Source organism: Ranitomeya variabilis, chromosome 5, assembly GCF_051348905.1.
Source record: "Ranitomeya variabilis isolate aRanVar5 chromosome 5, aRanVar5.hap1, whole genome shotgun sequence".
NCBI lineage: Eukaryota > Metazoa > Chordata > Amphibia > Anura > Dendrobatidae > Ranitomeya > Ranitomeya variabilis.
In genome coordinates this window covers 250,737,449-250,763,720 of record NC_135236.1, presented here as the reverse complement: position 1 = coordinate 250,763,720, position 26,272 = coordinate 250,737,449, and the positions used below count along the sequence as shown (strand labels likewise).

Below are 26,272 nucleotides of genomic sequence, written 5' to 3'. Positions count from 1 at the left end.
GTGCTCTGCTTTATGGCCGGCCGGCGCTGACACATTCAGTGCAGGTTAGCCGCCGGCGGGGGACGTGACAGACATCAGAAGGTGAGTATGTAGTGGTTTTTTTTTACTTTTACAATGGTAACCAGGGTAAATATCGGGTTACTAAGCGCGGCCCTGTGCTTAGTAACCCGATGTTTACCCTGGTTACAAGTGAACACATCGCTGGATCGATGTCACACACACCGATCCAGCGATGACAGTGGGTGATCAGCGACGAAATAAGGTGCTGGCCTTCTAGCTCCGACCAACGATATCACAGCGGGATCCAGATCGCTGCTGCGTGTCAAACACAACGATATCGCTATCCAGGACGCTGCAACGTCACGGATCGTTGTCGTTCTCGTTAGAAAGTTGTTCAGTGTGAAGGTACCTTTATTTGCTAACTAACTTACTATGTAAATTCACCACTATTCTATAAACTGGTATATAGCTTAGCTGCGTTTGCATTTACAATGAAATAAAATCAGTTATGCATAACAATATTGTCTTATTAAAAAATGGATTCTATGAATTGGAAGATGGGAAACCCTGCTGTGTCCTGATCAGGACATGCTCTTATTGAGGGTGAGGGTGAGGACTGTGTCTACAGCCAGTAGTGACAGTTGCCTGGTTTCACAATCTGAACTGGTTAATCAAAAAAAGGGAGCAGCTCAAGACTTGTTGCTCTCTGTAACCATAGAAGCAAGTCCAAGCTTTCTCTTTTCAGTGTTTTTTTCAGATCTATATAGGCTGATAGAAGTGCAAGAAAATGTCCAGTGATACACACACTGTAGGTAAGTCTTTGTAATCACATATTTAATTACTTGTTTTTGTTTTTTTCATACATTGCATATGTGCAACCCATATGTGTGAAAGCTACATTCATGTTAATGTTAAATCTTCAGTGTACTGTTTATTTATATCACACTCTGTACATCACAATACCTTTTTTTTTAGTATAAATTGTGTACATTTTTTCAAAATAAGGAAATATATAAAGTATATCACAAAAGTGAGTACACACCTAACATCTTTGCAAATATCTTATAACTTTTCATGGGACAACACTGAAAATATGACACGTTTATACAATGCGAGGTAGGCAGTGTACGGCCTGCATAACAGTGTAAATTTGGTGTGCGCTCTAAATAACTCACACTGCCATTAATATCTAAACAGGTAGCAACAAAAGTGGGTAAACCCCTATGTGAAAATGGCCAAATTCTGCCCAAAGTGTCAACATTTGTGTGGTCACCATTATTTTCAAGCACTTTCTTGAAGCACTTAACTCTCTTGGGCATGGAGTTCACTAGAGCTTCACAGGTTGCCACTGGAATCCCCTTCCTCTCCTCTATGATGACATCACGTAGCTGGTGGATGTTGGAGACCTTGTGCTCCTCCACCTTCTGTTTGAGAATGCCCCACAGATAGGGTTTTGGTCTGGAGACATGCTTGGCCAGTCCAGCACCTTTATCCTCTGTTTCTCTAGCAAGTCATTGGTGATCTTGGAGATGTGTTTGGGGTCGTTATCATGTTGGAATACTTCCCTTCAGCCCAGTTTCCAAAGAGTGGATCATGCTCTGCTTCAGTATGTCAGAGTACATGTTGGCATCCATGGTTCCTTCAATGAACTGTAGCTCCGAACAGCTGGCAGCACTCATGCAGCCCCAAACCATGACACTCCCACCACCATGCTTGACTGTAGGCAAGACACACTTGTCTTTATACTCCTCACCTGGTTGCCATCACACACACTTGACACCATCTTAACCAAATAAGTTTATCTTGGTCTCATCAGCTCAAAGGACATAGTTCCAGTAATCCATGTCCTTAATCTGCTTGTCTTCAGCAAAGTGTTTGCGGGCTTGTGCATCATCTTTCGAAGAGGCTTCCTTCTTACATGACAGTGATACAGACCAATTTGATGCAGTGTGCGATGGTGTATGGTCTGAGCACTGACAGTCTGATACACCCCCATCTCTTTAACTTCTGCAGCAATTCTGGCAGAACTCATATGTCCATTTTGAGTAGACAACCTCTGAATATGACGCTGAACACATGCTTAACTATTAACTCAACTTCTTTGGTCAACCATGGCAAAGCCAGTTCTGAGTGGAACCTATCTTGTTAAACTGCTGTATGGTCTTGGCCACCGTGCTGCAGCTAAGTGTCAGTTTGTTGCCAGTCTTCATATAGTCTAGGCCATCTTTCTGTAGAGCAGTGTTCCCCAACTCCGGTCCTCAAGAGCCACCAACAGGGCATGTTTTCAGGATTTCCTTAGTATTGCACAGGTGATTGAATGCTTGCCTGGCCAGGTGATGAAATTATCACCTGTGCAAAACCAAGGAAATCCTGAAAACATGACCTGTTGGTGGCTCTTGAGGACCGGAGTTGGGGAACACTGCTGTAGAGCAACAATTCTTTTTTTCACATTATCAGAGCCATGAAGTGCCATGTTGAACCTCTAGTGACCAGAATGAGAGAGTGTGAGAGCGATAACACTAAATGTAACACACCTGCTCCCCATTCACACCTGAGACCTTGTAACACTAATGAGTCACAGGACATCGAGGAGAGAGAATGGCTAATTGGGCACAATTTGACCATTTTCATTTAGGGGTGTACTCACTTTTGTTGCTAGCTGTTTAGACATTAATGGCTGTGTGTTAAGTTATTTAGCAGACACTACAAATTTATTGCTATACAAGCTGTACACTGACTACTTTACATTGTATCAAAGTGTCATATCTTCTGTGTTGTCCAATGAAAGATATAATAAAATATTTACAAAAATGTGAGGGGTGTACTCACTTTTGTGACATACTGTATATATTGCGCAATTTCCCTGTCTCTTGGAATGGGTTTAGGGAGAAATAATGAAACTGGAACTTAGTTGCCAAATGTCTATGAACTTTGCATGTTTAAGTCAATAAAAATTAGGTTTTTGAAAAGTGAAAGGCCTCGAGTCATCAAGATCGGTGTTTTTTAAGCTGGCCTTGATGAAAGCATGGCAGAGTGCGATGCTCCTCATTAATTAATTAAAGAGAACCTGTCAGCAGGATTGTGCACAGTAACCTAAAGACAGTGTCAGGTCGGCGCCGTTATATTGATTACTATGATATCTTGGTTGATGAAATCCATCTTGTGGTTGTTCTTTACTCCCCCCATTGAGGGCTAGAGTAAGATTTTTGGCGCAGTGAACGCTGCTTGTCATGAGTTTGATGAGTGATGGTCGCTGTGCCCTGCCTCGCAGCAGCTCTGCCTATTATGGTGGAGCTCAGCAAAGCTGGTATGAAAACCCCAAAAGTCACAACATTTTTGCCCAACACCACTTCTGGCGTAAAAGCTTTGATGAATTGGGGCCATAGAATTGTACAATTTACAGGCGATAAACTAATTCTCAAACAGGATGAACTTGGAAAGCCTACAATCTGGTCTGGGTGAAATATGTAAAACTGAAATAATTTCTGGTACAGTTTTTCCTGAATACTGTTGGGGCCTGTGACCATGTACAGTACATTTGACAGATACGCAGACCCATTAATCAGTGGTGATGTACTATAAGTGGTTATAAAGCAAGTTGTGATTGTGAAGTTATTTGTGTGTTATGCTAAAATATTTGTAAAATTTGTATATGTGCAGCGCCCCAGAGTCCTGGTCGTTGCAGTACTGTGGCTCCGCCACTATGGGGAGCTATGGTGCGTCTGATGGCACTGAAGGGGTTCATCTGATCAGGTATCACAGACACCAATACATTTCACAGCTGGGCCTCCGGGGGGAGCTAAGGGTGCTATTCATTAGGCCACTCCCCACCATAGTGGGTAAACTGGGGGTCAGGCAGGAAGTTAGATCAGAAAGCTGACTGGGTTGGAACCAGGCAACACCTTGTGGCAGAGGGTGTTGTAGGGGAAGATACAGTAGGGTCTCTGTCAGGGGTCCCAATCCTGACAGGGGCTTGGCAACAAGAACGAACGTAACGGGACCGTGCCTGCTCCGGGTAGCGGCGGTGCCCAAGAAAGGATTAAAAGAGAGATAGATTGTGCTGAGTGAGAAACGAGATCACGCAAAGGAGAAATACCAGTAGGAGTCGTGCTGTAAGACCGAAGCAACATCCTACTGAGGCGCACTACAGGTGGCCGGAACGCCGAGGGAGTAGAATAACATTCAGCTTCAAGCAATACTCCAAACAGCGGCAGGACAGTCAGTTTAAGGCGGGCTGTCTAACACATATCACCTATGCAGTCTTGGGGGGCAACTTGTGGAGAGGGGCGACTCTAAGGTCCCGGAAGAGCTCCGAGCCTACCCGTCAAACGGGTGCCGTCCCAACCAGAACACCAGGGAGGGACGGAGGATTAGCAGAACATCATCTAATCGAGTTGTGAGGGAACTTAAGAAACAGACACAACAGTTGTGGGGGACTTTCCGTAAGCACAGCAGGGAAGGACCACAACACATAGCGCTAGTAGGAAGGCACCGATTTCCACCTGTGAAGAGAACTCTGGAGGTGCCATTGGACCGGCCGGACTTGCGCAGCCTGGTGAACCGTGTTCCGGACTGAGGACTCAGAGATCTTCAGTAAAGAGGTAAAGAGACTGCAACCTGGTGTCCTCGTTATTTACTGCACTGCACCACTACAGCATCACCACCATCATCCACACCTGTTATTCACTGAGCGCCCCACGGCAGGGTCACGGACCGGGGCCTAGCCGCCGTGACAGCCCCAGAGCAGAGACTCAGAGGCCCGGTACCGGGTACCCCTCGGCCCTGCGGCGGTGGGGGCGCTACAAACTTGGCGTCACGAACAGGATCTACTTAAGCCTGAAGAATCAGGTCATGTGTGCCTTGGAACTGTGATTTATTGTGCTTGGACTGTGACTTATTGCAAAGACTGTGTATTGCCACTTGCCGCCAGAAGTTCCCGCCAAAACCGCCGCCATTACAGCGCTAAGGAGAGCGCAGGAGAAGAAGAAGGGCGTGGAGTGGGCGTAGACAAGCTGGAGAGCGCGAAAGACAATGGCCGCCCAGTCTAAATATTTCTGCCCCTTGAGGACGTGTCCGTCAGCAGCCGAGATCCGCCTCCTAATCCTCAATGGAGGGTGGAGACAACAAAAACGAAACCGCCCACGAAGGAGAGAGCGGGAAAAGGACCAGGAAGAAGAAGTCAGCGACATGGAGGACGCCATGGCGAGCCACCCGGAGCCGGAGCGTGGGGTCGGAGCCGAGGACTCCCCCAGCTACCCGGAGAGGCACCGTAGCCAGACCTCCATAGTTGACGCTGACCTCCAGCAGACCGGAGCGGACGAGCTGATCCGCCAACCCCTGCAGACGCAGCTGAGCACTGAGGCCGGGTGGAAGAAGACCATCATCGGGAGCCTCGCCAGACGTCTGTCGGTAGCCTCGTCTGGTCCGGAGCAAGAAAGAAGTTCCAGCGCTCCGAAGCCAGAAGGCAAGGCCCTGCCGGAAAGCGAGATGCTGCAAACGGAGATGACAACGCCGCAGCGCAAGGCCCTGCAGCCAGCATTCCAGACCCCAGCGGAGGCAGAGCAGACCGGCACCGGAGGGACCACGTCTGAAGCAGGTATGAAGGACGACCCTGCCCTGACGACCGACACCACTCCAGTGACTGCTAGTGCCACAACTGCTGACTCCATTCCAGTGACTGACCTTGCAGCAGCCGCTACCTCTGCTGCAGCAAATGCCCATACTCAAGCTGCGCAGACCTCCATCGCTGCGCATGATTTTACCGTACATGAAAGACGGATTAACGGCGTTTGTCCAGCACTGGGTGTAACCCTGGACCTCACTTTTCCCAGGCCAAGAAGGGTTAAGTGCCAGGTGCAGCCCTGGAAGCCGTCCAACTAAACCTCGGAAACCTGAACATGTAAATAGTTAACTGTTTGTTTCCCTGCTTTTGCTGCTTTAAACCCGACTAGGGTTATTCTTAAAGGGATCCCTTTGTTTACCCGGGATCCCTATTGCCTTTTATTTTTGCTTTTGTTTTCCTTTTTGCTTTTTGTTCACCCATGTTGAAAAGAACTGCTGGATCAAGAACAGTGCATGATACAAACTTTCTGTAAATAGTTTGCACCTCATTAAAGGTGCTCCCTACTGGTTTTACTTCAAAAAAGACTCTTTGTGAAGATACCACACTGGAACCTTTGCTGAGTACGGACTGGTAGCTTAAGAAGATATGCTACCTCATAGAGACTTGGTCCCCTCTTAAAGGGGATGTTCATTTGTTGCACGTAAATGATGATATTGCTTTAAGACAGATAGCAATAATGTTTGACGAAAGAAAGTGATGATAATGTTTACATGAGTAAGTTATATGTATTTAACTAGTTAATTGTGAAGAAATGTTGATGATGTTCTCCGAAAGAAAGTGAGAGATGGAAGAAGGATGCAGTGGGCCCGTAGGGATAGACGTGGTGTCCAGCATGCATGATAGACAGAAAGATAATGAGAAGGCTTAATGTTCAATAGAAAATGTTTTGATAATGTTGATAGATAGTTAGGATAGAAGGTAAACCCTGAGTCCTCATAGGAGTCATGTAGAGATGGCTCAGTGCTCTTAAACTGAAAGTAATGTTATGTTCTATACTGTGTATAGTAGTGGAAAAGGCAGTAGGCCTGGGCTGAACGGGGCGGTCCTGTAACTGAAAGGAGAGGCAGAAGGTCTGGTGCCGATAGGACAGGCGGTCCTGCAGATCTAAAGAAGGAGAATGAAAAAGTTAAATTACCTTATAATGTGATTATAGGAAGGTCTTTAGTGGATTCAGAGTGTATGTCCTTAAAGGCAATGTTAAATTATTGTTCAACAATTTTGCACTTAGTAGAATACCCGGTTGGGTAAGAAGAGTTATTTATAGCATGTTGCTATGAAATTTAACCATGTTTGTAACGTTCAAGTGTCCTTACCTCCCATAAAGGGAAGCCTGTTCAAGTATACTTATTGTTATTGCACTCAACAAAATTGTATGTCTTTTTGCTAACTTGTATTGTTGTTTTCTTCCCAGTCCCGGAGTACTGTGTTTAACCAGGGGGGAGTGCAGCGCCCCAGAGTCCTGGTCGTTGCAGTACTGTGGCTCCGCCACTATGGGGAGCTATGGTGCGTCTGATGGCACTGAAGGAGTTCATCTGATCAGGTATCACAGACACCAAGACATTTCACAGCTGGGCCTCCGGGGGGAGCTAAGGGTGCTATTCATTAGGCCACTCCCCACCATAGTGGGTAAACTGGGGGTCAGGCAGGAAGTTAGATCAGAAAGCTGACTGGGTTGGAACCAGGCAACACCTTGTGGCAGAGGGTGTTGTAGGGGAAGATACAGTAGGGTCTCTGTCAGGGGTGGGATCCTGACAGGGGCTTGGCAACAAGAACGAACGTAACGGGACCGTGCCTGCTCCGGGTAGCGGCGGTGCCCAAGAAAGGATTAGAAGAGAGATAGATTGTGCTGAGTGAGAAACGAGATCACGCAAAGGAGAAATACCAGTAGGAGTCGTGCTGTAAGACCGAAGCAACATCCTACTGAGGCGCACTACAGGTGGCCGGAACGCCGAGGGAGTAGAATAACATTCAGCTTCAAGCAATACTCCAAACAGCGGCAGGACAGTCAGTTTAAGGCGGGCTGTCTAACACATATCACCTATGCAGTCTTGGGGGGCAACTTGTGGAGAGGGGCGACTCTAGGGTCCCGGAAGAGCTCCGAGCCTACCCGTCAAACGGGTGCCGTCCCAACCAGAACACCAGGGAGGGACGGAGGATTAGCAGAACATCATCTAATCGAGTTGTGAGGGAACTTAAGAAACAGACACAACAGTTGTGGGGGACTTTCCGTAAGCACAGCAGGGAAGGACCACAACACATAGCGCTAGTAGGAAGGCACCGATTTCCACCTGTGAAGAGAACTCTGGAGGTGCCATTGGACCGGCCGGACTTGCGCAGCCTGGTGAACCGTGTTCCGGACTGAGGACTCAGAGATCTTCAGTAAAGAGGTAAAGAGACTGCAACCTGGTGTCCTCGTTATTTACTGCACTGCACCACTACAGCGTCACCACCATCATCCACACCTGTTATTCACTGAGCGCCCCACGGCAGGGTCACGGACCGGGGCCTAGCCGCCGTGACAGCCCCAGAGCAGAGACTCAGAGGCCCGGTACCGGGTACCCCTCGGCCCTGCGGCGGTGGGGGCGCTACATATATATTTCTTGTCTATGAATTAGACATATGTAGACCTGCCCCCAAGTAAATATAGTGACACTTGCATTATAGTGACCCATTCTACCCCTAAGCCAGTTTTTACCTGTCTGATTAGGCCAAATTTTTAAAATCTAAAATGTGAATGAGGCGAAAAGTGAGATTTTTTTTATTTAAATAAAAATATTGTTTAGCCCTAAATTTCTCGTTTTCGTAAGGGTGATTTGTTGTACAATTTCTCCTGTGAGCTCCAATAACATATAAGTAATTGTAAGCTACTGTTTGGGTGCATAGCGTCACCTGGAAGGAAAGGCGCGCCATTTGACTTTTGATAGTGATCATCAGTAATAGATCCCATCGGTGCACAGAGGCGCCATTCTTTTCAGCAGCACAGGTCCTGTTTACACAGGATAATGTACTGGCAGGACAGGTGATCTTTTGGGAAAACCAGAATATCATTTCACCTGACAAACGAGCATTTTGCTTCTTCATGAATTGATCGGCACACTGTCTAGACTATTATTACAGTAATGAACATTCTTAGGAATGCTTATTCATGATAATCTTGTGTGCCCCGTTAGAGCGCTTGTTCTCATACTTATCTACATATATTTTCCATTGGTACATGAACAGTACTGTCTGCTCTATGCACAATCTTAAATTACATCTCTATCCATTTTTCGAATTAGTGGTGTTTTTCTTAAACAGTCACATTTATAAATTTGCTAAGGATGAGCTTAGCATTATATAAAATTAATTTCAGACATATCTGTAACGTTATATAAAATACACTGGCGCTCCTGAAATAATATGCTGGAAGCTGCTGGTGTCAAGCCAGAATCTTTGCCAGTCCTGGCTATATGAAACTGAGAAATGTACAATATAGAAGAGACACCTGCGCTAAATAGGAGAAAATGTATATACAGAGAGAACTATAAACAGATCGACAGTTACAGTCACTACTGTACTAGTGCAAAAGTCCCCTGTAGGAAAATCCCATGCGTAATAATACTAGCTGTAAATGAGCCAAGGATATACATTCAGAGATACTGATGAGAAATGAGGACAAACTTACTTCTGCCCAGTGGATAGCAGGATAGTGGGACCCACTATCCTGCTATCCACTGGGCACAAGTAAGTTTGTCCTCATTTCTCATCAGTATCACTGAATGTATATCCTTGGCTCATTTATGTCTGTAACATACTTTTAGTGTTGTACTTCGCATGATAAATATCTCTAAAAATAGAGAAATATTAGTAATTACATATAAGCTCTAGGTCAAAACTATCCTGTTGTATTGTATTGCTTTAGTACAATGTGTAAAAAACTGATCCTTCAACTTTCCTCCTGCTATCGTTACCTCCCAATTTAACCTCTTTGGTCATAACTCAGTTTGAGAAACATGTTTATCAGCCATGTTACAGCTACAGGATTTCACTTACTCATGACATAAATATGTGGCGCCCCAGGGTCCTGGTCGTCACAGTGGTATTGCTTTCCTCCCGGGGAGAGTGATGCTACGGTTGGAGGCAAGGAAGGATAACTGCATCCAGGTATCACAAACATGCAACACATTCACACTCCAGGCCACCAGGGGGAGCTTCTGATCCTATTTACTAGGTGACTCCACATATATAAAACTGGTAGTCTGTAGGGAAAGTTAGTCAGTCCTTCAGGGAAGCTGTTCCTTGCAGGAGTGAATTCTGGAGGAGGGAGGAGAGGGTCCATGGAGCTGTGCATGCCCTAAGAGCTGCAGCTCCCAGAAAGAGACATTTTGAAGGCAGAATTGTATTGCAGCGAGCGTGAAGGAAAGCAAAGCACAGGAGAGGATACCAGAAGGGGACCAGCCCCGAACAGGCTGCTCCTTCTGAGGTGCAGAACACCGGTAGCCAAAACACTGAGGTAGTAAGGATCTTTATGCCTTACTTCAGAGCCCAGCAGGACAGCTAATTGCAGGTTACCTATCCACACCTACACCCAGGAGGCACGGTGGCACCCTTCAGAGGCCGGGGCGTGCTAAAGTCCCTATAAACAGCCTCAAGCCACCAGTCATATGGGTTTTGTCCTATCCGACTACGGGGGACAGAGAGAGAGAGACACCACATCTGTGAGGCCCTTATTTGAAGCTTATGCAGTAAGGGACTACACCACTACAGCGCAAGGGAAGGCTATTGATTTCCACCTGGATAAGGGGACTCTGGACTTGCCTCTGAACCTGCCGGACTCTGCCTGCCCTGTGATCTGGTGCCCTGGACTGTAGATGCTGAAGTCTTCAGTAAAGGTAAAGAGACTGCAACCTTGTGTCCTCGTTCTTCTCTGCGCCTCCCACCATACCACCATCTTCACACTGGGAAGCCCTGGGGATATACTTCACCTGTGGGAAGGTATACCATCTAGCTGCCATAACATCACCCCAGTGGACCCCTTAAAGCAGCGTCGGTCACCCTGACCGAATACCACAGGTGGCGTCATGAACATAAACTTTATCCCTTTAAAGACCTGTCCCTTTTACACGGACATCCCAGGGCCACGGATCGGGTCAGCCACCGTGACATCCCCCTGTGAACCGCAGGACCCGGTACCGAGTACCCCATGGCCCTGACGGGGCGCTCCAAATACACTTTTGAGACCTGTAAAGTACATTTGGGTAAAGTACAATTGGTCTGAATCATGGAAAATGAGGATCAGTTACCCAAAAAATGCAATCTGCTTGTTTTTTTCGACCATATTTGTAGTATATGAAGTATTAAATATAAGACAAATTTCTGACTTAAACATTGACAAATCGTAATGCTGCAGATAGCACATCCTCTCTCAGACAAATTTCTTGGGCTGTTTAATTTTTGATACATGTAATATAAGTTACTTGCAACTGTTAAGAACTCTTTCTGGTGGCGCACTCCATGCATTAACTAAAATTATTGTTATTATTATATATTTATATAGCACCATTAATTCCATTGTGCTGTACATGTGAAAAGGGGTTACATACAGGGTTATAGATATCGTTAACAGTAAACAAATTTACAATGACAGACTGGTACAGAGGGGAGAGGACCCTGTCCTTGCGGACTTACATTCTTCGGGATAATGAGGAAGAGACAGGAACTCGGTGTGCTGCAGCATTGGTGGTGGTGAGGCGGCAGCTCGGGTGTTTGGTGAGGCGGCAGCTCTGGCGGTGGCGACGCGGCAGCTTGGGTGGTTGGTGACGTGGCAGCAGCTCGGGTGGTTGGTGGGGCGGCAGCTCGGGTGGTTGGTGAGGCTGCAGGTCGGGTGGTTGGTGAGGCTGCAGGTCGGGTGGTTGGTGAGGCGGCAGCTCGGGTGGTTGGTGAGGCGGCAGCTCGGGTGGTTGGTGAGGCGGCAGCTTGGGTGATTGGTGAGGCTGCAGGTCGGGTGGTTGGTGAGGCGGCAGAATGATTATTGCAGGCTGTACGCTTTCCTGAAGAGATGGGTTTTCAGGTTCCGTCTGAAGGATCCGAGGGTGGTGGATAATCAGACGTGTTGAGGTGTGGAATTCCAGAGGATGGGGGATATTCGGGAGCAATCTTGGAGGCGGTTTAACAGTTATGTATCAAGATTATACATTACACCCTATCTAAAGGTTAGGGAAAAAATTCTCAATTGCTGGGATCTGACCCTTCTGAATGGGGTGAAGAGCATGTACATTTCTGTTCAATTCATTGTCAGTAGGACTGTCGGAGATAGCCAAGCGTTGCACTCGGCTGTCTCCAGCACTCCCATTATTAATGCATGTACAAGTGCACCTGCTCGTCCTCCGCTCCATTCAGACTATTATCGGAATCAGTGTTCGTCCCAGCAGTCGGATCTCCGCCATCATGATAGTTACTGCTTATCCTATGTATATAGGGTATCTTCTAATCTTGGTAGCTTGGTATCCTTAAATGTTACTTTTACCTGCATTCAAATTATAGGTATAGTTGCACCTCTGCTGCGTACCTATAAAAATAAGTACGGTATACTGACCTGAGTAAGTCATAATGGCTATATATTTTATTTTACAGCATGAAGATTTAATAAAATAATCCAAAAGACCGCAATGTATATAACGAAAGCATCTTAAAAGCTTCACCTTTTTATTGACATTTCTCCAACCATTTTACTATATAAATGTCTTACCGGCTATCTAATGGCTATCTCAGCCTGCCTTCCCGTTATGGTGACAGCTATCATCACCTTGTGGATGGAGGTCGGAGGTCTCCACACTGGAATGCTAAAGACTTAGGGAATAATAGACATGGACTGGAATCGCCAAGGCTTTATGGTCTATCTGAGCTGGAGAGGAACATTGAGGTACAGCTTTTACATATTTGCATATTCCAATTCGTATAATTTTAATGTAAATATTTTATTTAGATGCATTATTTTCAATAAATATTATCAAATCACAATACGTTATGTATAACAATACAACTGCTTTATACCTTTGGCTATAAAGGTTAGAGTTATTTTAATTATGTAATTTTAGTGGCATAGTCCATCCTCCAGGACCCCTGCTGATCTGGAGAATAATATTTAGAATTGGGAGTCCTCAGTGGTTGATACCTTTTAATGGCTAACTGAAAAGATGGTAACAAATTGCAAGCTTTCGAGACTACACAGGTCTCTTCATCAGGCAAAGACTAAAAGAAATTCTGAAGAATCACATATTTATGCACAACATAGCACAGAAAAAAAAAACATGGATAAGACAGGTGACATGCTTCATGAGCAGATACAGTATGTGATGGCGGGATCTGGTCAATATGATATCAACTCATAAGATGGATATAACCTTTTGCATACTTTATTGTATACAAGTTATATTTGTGCATTTATAATAAGCATGAAGCAGACAATATTCTAAAGTTTAACCCCTTCCCGACATGTGACGGTATAGTACGTCACATGTCGGGACCCCCGCTTTGATGTGCGCTCCGGCGGTGAGCGCACATCAAAGCCGGGACATGTCAGCTGTTTTGAACAGCTGACATGTGCCCGCAATAGGCGCGAGCAGAATCGCGATCTGCGCGCGCCTATTAACTAGTTAAATGCCGCTGTCAAACGCAGACAGCGGCATTTAACTACCGCATCCGGCCGTGCGGCCGGATATGAGCGCATCGCCGACCCCCGTCACATGATCGGGGGTCGGCGATGCTCCTCCATTGTAACCATAGAGGTCCTTGAGACCTCTATGGTTACTGATTGCCGGTGGCTGTGAGCGCCCCCCTGTGGTCGGCGCTCACAGCACACCTGCAAATCTGCTGTGTAGCAGCGATCTTATGATCACTGCTGCATAGCAGAGCCGATCGGGCTGTGCCTGCTTCTAGCCTCCCATGGAGGCTATAGAAGCATGGCAAAAGTAAAAAAAAAAAAGTTTTTAAAAATGTGAAAAAAATAAAAAAAATATAAAAGTTTAAATCACCCCCCTTTCGCCCCAATCAAAATAAATCAATTAAAAAAAACCCCAACCTACACATATTTGGTATCGCCGCGTTCAGAATCGCCCGATCTATCAATAAAAAAAAAAGCATTAACCTGATCGCTAAATGGCGTAATGAGAAAAAAATTCGAAACGCCAGATTTACGTTTTTTTGGTCACCACGACATTGCATTAAAATGCAATAACGGGCGATCAAAAGAACGTATCTGCACCAAAATGCTATCATTAAAAACGCCAGCTCGGCACGCAAAAAATAAGCCCTCACCTGACCCCAGATCACGAAAAATGGAGACGCTACGAGTATCGGAAAATGGCGCAATTTTGTTTTGTTTTGTTTTTTGCAAAGTTTGGAATTTTTTTTCACCACTTAGGTGAAAAATAACCTAGTCATGTTAGGTGTCTATGAACTCGTAGTGACCTGGAGAATCATAATGGCAGGTCAGTTTTAGCATTTAGTGAACCTAGCAAAATAGGCAAGCAAAAAACAAGTGTGGGATTGCACTTTTTTTGCAATTTCACTGCACTTGGAATTTTTTTCCCGTTTTCTAGTACACGACATGCTAAAACCAATGATGTCGTTCAAAAGTACAACTCGTCCCGCAAAAAATAAGCCCTCACATGGCCAAATTGACGGAAAACTAAAAAAGTTATGGCTCTGGGAAGGAGGGGAGCGAAAAACGAAAACGGAAAAACGGAAAAAGCTCCGGGGGTGAAGGGGTTAATGGCCGCATATTGCTCAATGGAATTATGCACTGCTCAAAAAAATAAAGGGAACACTAAAATCCCACCTCCTAGATATCACTGAATGAAATATTCCAGTTGTAAATCTGTATTCATTACATAGTGGAACGTGTTGAGAACAATAAACCTAAAAGTGATCAACGTAAATCACAATTAATATCCCGCGGAGGTCTGGAGTTGGAATGATACTCAAAATCAAAGTGGAAAATGAAGTTACAGGCTGATCCAACTTCAGTGGAAATGCCTCAAGACAAGGAACTGATGCTCAGTAGTGTGTGTGGCCTCCACGTGCCTGTATGATCTCCCTACAACACCTGGGCATGTTCCTGATGAGGTGGCGGATGGTCTCCTGAGGGATCTCCTCCCATACCTGGACTAAAGCATCCGCCAACTCCTGGACAGTCTGTGGGGCAACATGATGTTGGTGGATGGTGCAACATGAAGTCCCAGATTTGTTCTATTGGATTCTGGTCTGGGGAACGGGCGGGCCAATCCATAGCTTCAATGCCTTCATCTTCCAGGAACTGCTGACACACTCCAGCCACATGAGGACTGTCATTGTCCTGCATTAGGAGGAACCCAGGGCCAACCGCACCAGCATATGGTCTAACAAGGGGTCTGAGGATCTCATCTCAGTGCCTAATGGCTGTCAGGCTGCCTCTGGCGAGCACATGGAGGGCTGTGCAGCCCTCCAAAGAAATGCCACCCCACACCATTACTGACCCACTGCCAAACTGGTCATGCTGAAGGATGTTGCAGGCAGCAAATCGCTCTCCACAGCGTCTCCAGACTCTGTCATGTCTGTCACATGTGATCAGTGTGAACCTGCTTTCATCTGTGAAGAACACAGCGCGCCAGGGGCGAATTTGCCAATCCTGGCGTTCTGTGGCAAATGCCACGCGCATCCTGCACAGTGTTGGGCTGTGAGCACAACCCCCATCTGTGGACGTCGGGCACTCAGACCATCCTCATGGAGTTGGTTTCTAACCGTTTGTGCAGACACATGCACATTTGTGGCCTGCTGGAGGTCATTTTGCAGGGCTCTGGCAGTGCTCCTCCTGTTCCTTGCACAAAGGCAGAGGTAGCGGTCATGCTGCTGGGTTGTTGCCTTTGTACGGCCCCCTCCATGTCTCCTGGTGTCCTGGCCTGTCTCCTGGTAGCGCCTCCAGCCTCTGGACACTACGCTGACAGACACAGCAAACCTTCTTGCCACAGCTCACATTAATATGCCATCCTGGATGAGCTGCACTACTTCAGCCACTTGTGTGGGTTGTAGAATCCATCTCATGCTTCCACGAGTGTGAAAGTACAACCAACATTCAAAAGTGACCAAAGCATCAGCCAGAAAGCATTGGTACTGAGATGTGGTCTGTGGTCCCCACCTGCAGAACCACTCCTTTATTGAGTGTGTCTTGATAATTGCCAATAATTTCCATCTGTTGTCTATTCCATTTGCACAGCAGCATGTGAAATTGATTGTCAAACAGTGTTGGTTCCTAAGAGGACATTTTGATTTCACAGAGGTTTGATTTACTTGGAGTTATATTCTGTTGTTTAAGTGTTCCCTTTATTTTTTCGAGCAGTGCATATGCAGCACCCCAGAGTCCTGGTTGTTGCAGTACTGTGGCTCCGCCACTATGGGGAGCTATGGTACGTCTGATTGCACTAAGGAGTTTCTCTGACCAGGTACATTCTCACCACACTTCACACTCCGGCCACCAGGGGGGGTGGTCCTATCTAGTAGGCCACTCCTCACAACTCTGGTAAAACTGGGGGTTGGACAGGAAGACAAGGAGAAGTAGCTGGGAAGAGCTAGTGAGAGGACCTGTCAGGGATGGGGATCCTGGCAGACTCCTCAGAGCAGAACTAACCAGCAAACCACGGGAATACAGAAAAGGAGAATACCAGCAGGGGTTTTGTTGAAAGAGGCAGCACCTTGCTGAGGCGCAAACAATCGGTGGCCGGAACGCCGAGCAAGTAAGAGACTTTAAGTACATTGCAAACCACGGCAGGACAGCTAATTACAGGTTGGCTGTCTCACTTAACACCTAAGCAGACAACGGAGGCAGCTGTGGGAGAGGGGCGACTCTAGAGTCCCGGAAGAACTCCAGGCCTACCCCGTCATACGGGTGCGTCCTACCATATCACCTGGAGGACGGAGAACGAACAGTAGAGACAGAAAGAAACAGTTGTGAGGACTATCCCGGGAGCTCAGCAGGGAAGAACTACAACACACAGCGCTAGAAGGTAGATACTGATTCCCACCTGTGAGGAGAACTCCTGATGTGTCGTTGGACCGGCCGGTCTCTGAAAACCCAGTTAACAGCGCTCTGGACTGAGGTCTCCAACATCTTCAGTAAAGAGGTAAAGAGACTGCAAACTGGTGTCCTCGTTATTTACCGCGACCTGCACCGTTACCACACCACTTATTGCACCGGACGTCCCCCATTGACAGACAGGGCCACGGACCGGGTCTAGCCACCGTGACAACCCCAGGACTGAGACCTAGAGGCCCGGCTCCGGGTACCCCTCGGCCCTGCGGCGGTGTGGGGGCGCTCCAACTTGGCGTCACGAACAGGATTTACTTAAGCCTGAAGAATCAGGTCATGTGTGCCTTGGAACTGTGAGTTATTGTGCTTGGACTGTACTTTATTGAAAAGACTGTGCTGTGCCATTTGCCGCCAAAATTCGCCATTGCCGCGCGCGGAGGGAGGAGCCTTAGCTACGTGGGCGGGATCAGCCAAAAGAAGCGCGGAACGGAAAGCGCGGTGAGGTGCCAATCCCGGAAGAGGAACTCCAACCTCCAGCAGGTTAGTGGGAGGAAGGGACGGCCATGTCCGAGTCGGGAGGAGAGGAGGTGGCGGTCGCAGCCGCGGACGCAGGGGCAGCTCCGGTCCCCGCAGCGGGCGAAGCCGCGGCCCTAATACCACCACTGACTGCCGCAGAACCCGCTGCCCCCATCAGCCAGTCGGACACTGCCGCTAATGCAAAAGCCATAATGCCCTTCTCCATGCCCTACCTGCCCGGAGCGGCCTGGCTCCCACGATACTCTGGGGAGGCGCATACGTTCACTGACTTTAAAGAAGGGCTCTGCAGCCTGCTCGAGTTCTATCCCCTAACCGAGCCCCAGAAGGTCCATATGATAACCGGCCAACTCTTTGGGGCGGCTCTGAGGGAATTGAAATCCTGGCCCGCTGAGGATAAAGGAACTGCACAACAGATTTTTGCCAAGCTTAAAGCCACCTTTGACACTCGCACTGCTACAGAGATTAAACTGACTTTTTATGGATGCAAACAAAAGTCACAGGATAGCTTGCGGGACTATGCCCTTAATCTCCAGGAAGCGATGCGGGCCATTAAGCAGAGTGACCCCGGCAGCATGCAGGATGAAGATAAAATCCTGAAGGAGCGGTTCATTGAGGGGCTCCTGTGCAGTCACCAGCGGGGCCAATTGCACTTTCTGGCCATGCAAAATCCAGACTTGACTTTTGCGCAGTTTAAAGATAAGGCTATCCAGGCATTGCAGGAGCGACAGCCCAGCCGCGCAGTACCACCCAGGCGCCCCGCTCTCACATACCACCAGGAGGTGGCATCGGATACCCCAGTTGCCGCGGAGGCCGACGCCCAGAGCTTCGAGGACGACTCCCCTGCAGGACTTCGTCTCCAGATGCAAGAGCTAACCAAGAGCGTTGCTGCCCTGGCCCGGACGGTGCAGTCCCTACAGGAGGCCCCCAAAGAGAAGATCCAGTTGGCTTCCAGCCCGGAGGATGTCCCTTGGATGCGACAGAGGAGGACTCCGCCGACCAGGAGCCGGCCCGACGATCGCTTCCACCAGGATGGACGACCCATCTGCCGCCGCTGTCACCAGGTGGGCCATCTTGCAAGGTACTGTCCTTTAAACGAGCAACCCCTGGGGCAAAGGGCCAACCCCCAGGAGTAGGACGGTCAGGCCCGCAGCATTGGAGAACCAAGTATATTGGAGGACGACCAGTTCTCCCTGTAGTGATTGATGGAATCCCCTTGAATGCTTTGCTGGACACCGGTTCTCAGGTGACGACTATACCTTACGTGCTCTACAAACGGTATTGGGAGGACGCTGATATTACTCGTGGCCCTGATGATGATTTCACCATAATCGCCAGTAATGGTCAGCCATTGCCACAAGTGGGGTATAAGGAGGTCACCATCAAAGTGGGGCGGGTGGAATTGAAAGCCCAAGGGATTGTGATTGTAGATATTGATCGTCGAGAATGTAATCCCATGATGACTCTTGGTACTAATGTTATAGAAAATTGTCTTGCAGAAGTGATTGTTTTGTTGCAACAGGTGGCAGAAAACGCTGGCCACAGTGAGCAACGTGCCCTGCAGAAGGAAATCAGAGCTCTGATGCAGAGACAGCAGGTAGAGCTGACTGGTGGTGAGATTGGTCGTGTCACTGTAAGTGATTCAAACCCCATCGCGATACCTCCCAAGAGTGAAATGTTAATATGGTGTCGAGCAGCCATAGGCCTCAGGGGTAAGGACTACCAGGCCTTGGTAGAACCTGTATATTCAGACAATAGGCCTACTGTTCTGACAGCCCGGGGGGTGGTAGACGTCCGACAGGGGAGAGTGCCTGTACGTGTCCTCAATTGTGGGGAGGAAGAGGTCCACCTAACCAAGTATACTACGCTCGCCAAACTGTTCACTGTCAATAATAGTGTAATACAGACACCTGAACCCTTGGGCCCATCAAACGTGGCGGAGAACAAAGGTTCTGCAGAGCACTCGAAAGATTGGTGTCGGGAATTGCATGTGGGCACTGACTCTACCCCATCTCATCAAATACAGGGGGCTTACAGGGTGGTACACGAGTACGAACAGGTATTCAGCAAACACCCCTCAGATTTTGGGCAGGTGAAAGGGATCCAACATCACATCCCCACGGGAGATCATCGACCCATAAAAGAGAGATATCGCCCTGTACCCCCAGCTCATTACCAGTGTGCCAAGGACATGTTGCGGGAAATGAAGGAGGCTGGGGTGGTGAGAGACAGCTGTAGCCCCTGGGCGGCTCCGTTAGTCCTTGTTAAAAAGAAAGATGGTACAATGAGGATGTGTGTTGATTACAGACAGTTGAATCGCATTACACATAAGGACGCATACCCACTGCCCAGGATAGAGGAGTCTCTGGCTGCTTTAAAATCTGCTAACTATTTCTCTACCTTAGATCTCACCAGTGGGTACTGGCAGGTTCCTGTGGCGGAGGCGGACAAGGAAAAGACGGCCTTCACGACGCCAATGGGCCTCTGTGAGTTCAACTACATGCCCTTCGGATTGTGCAATGCTCCCGGAACGTTCCAGAGGATGATGGAGAGCTGCCTGGGACACCTGAACTTTGAAACCGTGCTGCTATATCTGGATGACGTCATAGTCTTCTCTAAAACCTACGAAGACCATCTGAAGCACCTGGCCGAGGTGTTTGAAGCCTTGTCCAAATTCGGCCTAAAAGTGAAACCGTCCAAGTGTCATCTGCTGAAACCTAAAGTGCAGTACCTGGGCCATGTGGTGAGCGCTGAAGGAGTGGCCCCAGACCCCGACAAGGTCACAGTGATCCAGGACTGGCCAAAGCCTAGTGACCTCCACGAAGTCCGGCAGTTCCTCGGGTTGGTAGGTTACTACCGGAGATTCATTAAGGATTTCACCAAGAAGGCCGCACCCTTGCAAAATCTGCTGGTGGGCCAACCAAAGAAGACCAAGGGGAGGAAAACCCCCTTTGATTGGAACGAAGAGCTGGAGGAATCCTTCACCTGCTTGAAGTCGGCGCTGACGGGGGAAGAGGTACTGGCTTACCCCGAATACGACCAACCGTTTGTGCTGTACACAGATGCCAGTAATGTGGGACTAGGAGCCGTGCTGTCTCAGGTCCAGAACGGCAAGGAAAGAGTGATCGCTTACGCCAGCAGGAAACTCCGTCCCACGGAAAGGAACCCTGACAACTACAGTTCCTTCAAACTGGAATTCCTTGCCCTTGTCTGGGCAGTGACGGAGAGGTTTAAGCACTACCTGGCTTCCGCGAAATTCACCGTCTTCACGGACAACAATCCGCTAACGCATCTGGATACCGCCAAACTCGGGGCCTTGGAACAGCGGTGGATGGCCCGGCTGTCCAACTATGATTTCACCATCAAATATCGGGCAGGGCACCAGAATGCCAATGCCGATGCTTTGTCCCGAATGCCCAATTTACCAGAAGTGGGAGAAGACCCGGAGGCACTTGAAGAGGTGGAGCTGCCTGCCTTCCATCGCCCCAAAGCCACTCAGAGCTCTCACCATGTGAAGAACAGGCACAAGAACCAACCGGATGCCACGCTGAATCCCCTGCCCCACCACGGATGGGCAGAAACCCAGGATAGTGACCCCGCGGTCCGTCAGGTGAAGGAGCTCTTGACGCAGGCTGGGTTGCACCCTGGCCCAGATGATCCACAGGAAACCCAACAGCTGTGGAAGGGAAGAAGCAAGCTGTTTATCCATGATGGCAAGCTGTGCAGGAGGAGCATCGACCCACGTACTCATGAATTGGTGTGGCAGATAGTGGTGCCAAGGCGAGATGCGCCCATGGTTCTGGGAGCCTACCATGATGGAGCCGGACACTTCGGATGGAAGAAGCTGGAGAAGCTACTCCGAGGGAGGTTCTATTGGATTGGCATGAAGAGAACCATTGAGAAGTGGTGTCGGGAGTGTGGTCCATGTAGTCTGCGCAGAAAGGACCGTGACAGCCAACGGGCCCCCCTGCGGCCTATCATCACCAAACGGCCGCTTGAACTGGTCGCGCTGGATCATGTGAAGCTGACACCTAGCCGGTCGGGCTATATCTACGCCCTTACCATCGTGGACCACTACTCCAGGTTTCTGGTGGTTGTGCCTGTTAAAGATCTAACGGCCAGGACTGCCGCCAGGGCCTTCCAGCAGCACTTTTGTAGGCCCCATGGCTACCCAGAGAAGGTACTGACCGACCAGGGACCTGCCTTTGAAGCAGAAGTATTCCAAGAATTCTGCCAGTTGTACGGGTGTAAGAAGATCAGAACTACACCGTACCACCCTCAAACCAACGGGATGTGCGAGAAGATGAACCAGGTAGTAATCGATTTATTGAAGACCTTGCCTGTGGAGGAACGGAATCTGTGGCCGACAAAGTTGCCTGACTTGGTGGATATGTACAACCACATCCCAGTAAGTTCCACCAACTGTACTCCAGCGTACCTGATGCGAGGAAGGTCTAGTCGGTTACCCGTTGATCTGGACATGGGGGTCCTAGTACCCGAAGATACCTCGCCGGATGCGGATTGGGATGCAGAAAGGCAGCGAAGGTACCGCGAAGTGCAAGAGTGTGTGGAGAGAAGTCTCGCCCAGGCTAGGCAGAGGCAAGAAAGGGACTACAACCAACACGCTCCTGCGATTCCCCTGTCACCTGGTGAGCAAGTGCTTAAACGAAAGAGGAGGTTACACAAGCTCGATGACCAATGGGAAGCGGAACCGTATACCATCTTGCCATCCGACTTCGACAACACTAAGGTCTGTCTCATCAGCAAGGACAAAGGGGAGACCTCGACAGCGGTATCCAGGGATCACCTTAAGGTCTGCCCCGATAAATTGAAAGAGAGGGGCACGGCCCCAGAAATCTCCCCGCCGGTGGAAAAGGAGAAAATGTTCCATACGGTCCTTGGTGACTTTCCCCAGTCCTGGACTCTGATAAACCAAGCCGTTGCGGTACCTGTTGTAATGTTTGAACAGCCGGACCCGCCAGAAACAATGGTGGAACCAGATCATCCGGCCCCGCAACCTCAACAAGCCTTGCCTGAAGAAGCCATGCCAACCGTTGAACCGGCAAATCCTCCCTCTGCTATCAGTGAGCCTGCCGTACCCACTGTTGATAGCAGCAGCTCTGAGAGCCCCAACCTGCCAGTGCTACCCAGACTCACTAGAAGTGTAGTTAGAAGACAGCGCACTACACCAGCGGTAGCAAGCATAGCGGGCCCTGTTAGGCCAATAGCAACCCCTGCGCTGCGAAGGTCCACACGCAGCACACAGAACCAAACTCCCCTCCGCTACAAAATGTGGAGGTATTGATAAGGGCTGCTATTTCATTAAAAATGTTTGTATGCAAATCTTTTTGTTACAGGTTGTTAAAATGGACAATAGAGTAATGGACAGTGAATTGCTCAAAAACTTTCATAAGGGGGACCCCTTTGTTTACCCGGGGTCCCCGCTGTTTCAACCACTGAACTGAGAGTCATAAACTGTGCATGACCTAACTTTTGCAACGTTCAAGAATCCTCACCTCCCGTAAAGGGAAGCATTGTTATGTTCAATTGTTATGCTATTTCAAAAGTTTGTGTGTTTCCTGTTAACATGTATTATTGTTCTTGTTTTCCCAGTCCCGGAGTACTGGATTTAACCGGGGGGGAGTGCAGCACCCCAGAGTCCTGGTTGTTGCAGTACTGTGGCTCCGCCACTATGGGGAGCTATGGTACGTCTGATTGCACTAAGGAGTTTCTCTGACCAGGTACATTCTCACCACACTTCACACTCCGGCCACCAGGGGGGGTGGTCCTATCTAGTAGGCCACTCCTCACAACTCTGGTAAAACTGGGGGTTGGACAGGAAGACAAGGAGAAGTAGCTGGGAAGAGCTAGTGAGAGGACCTGTCAGGGATGGGGATCCTGGCAGACTCCTCAGAGCAGAACTAACCAGCAAACCACGGGAATACAGAAAAGGAGAATACCAGCAGGGGTTTTGTTGAAAGAGGCAGCACCTTGCTGAGGCGCAAACAATCGGTGGCCGGAACGCCGAGCAAGTAAGAGACTTTAAGTACATTGCAAACCACGGCAGGACAGCTAATTACAGGTTGGCTGTCTCACTTAACACCTAAGCAGACAACGGAGGCAGCTGTGGGAGAGGGGCGACTCTAGAGTCCCGGAAGAACTCCAGGCCTACCCCGTCATACGGGTGCGTCCTACCATATCACCTGGAGGACGGAGAACGAACAGTAGAGACAGAAAGAAACAGTTGTGAGGACTATCCCGGGAGCTCAGCAGGGAAGAACTACAACACACAGCGCTAGAAGGTAGATACTGATTCCCACCTGTGAGGAGAACTCCTGATGTGTCGTTGGACCGGCCGGTCTCTGAAAACCCAGTTAACAGCGCTCTGGACTGAGGTCTCCAACATCTTCAGTAAAGAGGTAAAGAGACTGCAAACTGGTGTCCTCGTTATTTACCGCGACCTGCACCGTTACCACACCACTTATTGCACCGGACGTCCCCCATTGACAGACAGGGCCACGGACCGGGTCTAGCCACCGTGACAACCCCAGGACTGAGACCTAGAGGCCCGGCTCCGGGTACCCCTCGGCCCTGCGGCGGTGTGGGGGCGCTCCACATAATCATATGCAGTGGGGAAAAAAGTATTTATTCAGCCACTAATTGTGTAAGTTCTTAAAAAGATGAGAGAGGCCTGTAACTGACATCATAGATAGGTAGACCACAAATATGAGAGTCAAAATGAGAAAACAAATCCAGACAATCACCTTTTTCCCCACTGTAACAATGTTGTTTTCCTTTTATAAGGCCTACTTGTTTTAAGGCCATGGACACATTCAATGTGGAAAAAAAATGATATTTACATATGCTAGTGATTGCCTTTAGTTAATAAACTTGCACTATGTTTCAGTCTGCAATATTCATTCATTCAATTTCAGACCCTCTTTATATGCCATTGGCTGCCTGCTCCAGTTTCAGATTTTCCTCTTGTGGGAGGATTTCTACCAGTAATATAGGCTAGATGTGATCTTTGTGTGTATCTAGGATATTGCGGTCTAAATTAGCTTATATATCAGCACAGCTTATATCCTGCACCTATTTTCTTTTCATGTTCTCTCCTCCATTTTCATTAGGCTTGTTTCATTACCTTTAAGACTGCACATGCTTTATACTCCCTACATACTGTGGATTTCTGTTTACAACCCAATATATGCTGCTATCTCTAACACTGAGTGAAAGGAGGTGGGAAGAGCAGAGAAAGTTTTCAGGAGTAGTTAAAGGACTTACAGACACTGCAAAATACTAGAAAATATTTAATGAATACAATTTAGAAAGTTATTCAACTTTGCATTTAGGAATCAAATGATAAAACAAAGGTATGTGCAAAGATATACACATAACTCTACACATAGCCATTAATGTCTAAACCGTTGGCAATAAAAGTGAGTACACCTCTAAGTGAAAATGGCCAAATTTGCCATTTTTTCTCCCCAGTGTTATGTGACTCATTAGTGTTTCAAGGTCTTAGGTGTGAATGGGGAGCAAGTTGTTAAATTTGATGTTATCGCTCTCACACTGGTCACTGGAAGTTGAACATGGCACCTCATGGCAAAGAACTCTCTGAGGATCTGAAAAAAGAATTGCTGCTCTACAGAAAGATGGCCTTTAACAAGACAGATTCCACTCAGAACTAGCATCGCCATGGTTGACCAAAGAAGTTGAGCGCACGTGCTCAGCGTCATATCCAGAGGTTGTCTTTTCAAAATAGATGTATGAGTGCTGCCAGAATTGCTGCAGAGGTTAAAGGGGTGAGTGATCAACCTGTCTGTGCTCAGACCATACGCCACACACTGCATAAAATTGATATGCTTGACTGTCGTCCCAGAATGGAGCCTCTTCTAAAGATGATGCACAAGAAAGCCTGCAAACAGTTTGCTGAAGACAAGCAGACTAAGGACATGCATTACTGGAACCATGTCCTGTTTTTTTATGAGACCAAGATAAATTTATTTTGTACAGATGATGTCAATTGTATGTGGTGGCAACCAGGTGAGGAGTACAAGTGTGTCTTGCCTACAGTCAAGCATGGTGGTGGGAGTGTCATGGTTTGGGGCTGTCGGCTGTGGGGAGCTACAGTTCATTGAGGCGACCATGAATGTCAGCATGTACTGTAACATAGTAAAGCAGAGCATGATCCCCTCTTTTTGGAAACTGGGCTGCAGGTCAGTATTCCAACATGATAATGACCCCAAACACACCTCCATGACAATCACTGCATTGCTAAAGAAACTGAGGGTAAAGGTTATGGACTGGTCAAGCATGTCTCCACACCTAAACCCTATGGAGCATCTCTGGAGGAGCACAAAGTTTCTAACATCCACCAGCTCCATGATGTCGTTATGAAGGAGCGGAAGAGGATTCTAGTGGTTACCTGTGATGCTCTAGTGAACTCCATGCCAAAGAAAGTTAAGGCAGTGTTTGAAAATAATGGTGGCCACACAAATATTGTCACTTTAGGCACAATTTGATCATTTTCACTTAAGGGGTGTACTTACTTTTGTTGCCAACAGTTTAGACATTAATGGCTGTTTGTTGTGTTATTTAATGCGCACACCAAATTTACACCCTTACACATGCTGTTCACTAACTACTTTAAATTGTATCAAAGTGTCATATCCTCAATTGTCCCATGAAAAGATATAATAAAATATTTACAAAAATGTGAGGGGTGTACGCACTTTGTGATATATATAAGAAGCTGCACCTCCTATACATAGAACAACTCGGCACAGACGGCGACAACCGTGGCACACGCTGCAAACACGTTTCCTGCAGCGGTGCTCCAGGTGCGCCGAACGTCTGTGGAGAAAATCTAATCTGCCCGAAGATTTCATCCATTATAAGTTCATGTTAAAAACATACAACTCTGCCCTTCACCTCTCCAAACAAACCTATTTCAACACCCTCATCACCTCGCTGTCCAATAACCCTAAACGTCTCTTTGACACTTTCCGGTCCCTACTCAACCCAAGAGAGCAGGCCCCAACCACAGATCTCCACGCTGACGATCTGGCCAA

At 47.9% G+C, this 26,272-nt stretch overlaps 1 protein-coding gene across 2 annotated transcripts in view; it reads left to right on the top strand.

Annotated features, from left to right (window-relative positions):
• LOC143773576 (uncharacterized) overlaps positions 1 to 26,272 on the top strand; it is a 182,900-nt gene that overhangs the window by 20,480 nt on the left and 136,148 nt on the right. Inside the window, exons 1-2 of one of the 2 annotated variants that reach the window (XM_077260980.1) lie at positions 707 to 812; positions 12,236 to 12,524. In XM_077260980.1, the coding sequence (XP_077117095.1) occupies positions 12,342 to 12,524 (183 nt within the window). In that variant the 5' untranslated portion in view covers positions 707 to 812; positions 12,236 to 12,341. Of the gene's footprint in view, positions 1 to 706; positions 813 to 12,235; positions 12,525 to 26,272 lie in introns of those variants that run through there. The other variant, XM_077260981.1, reaches the window with a different exon arrangement.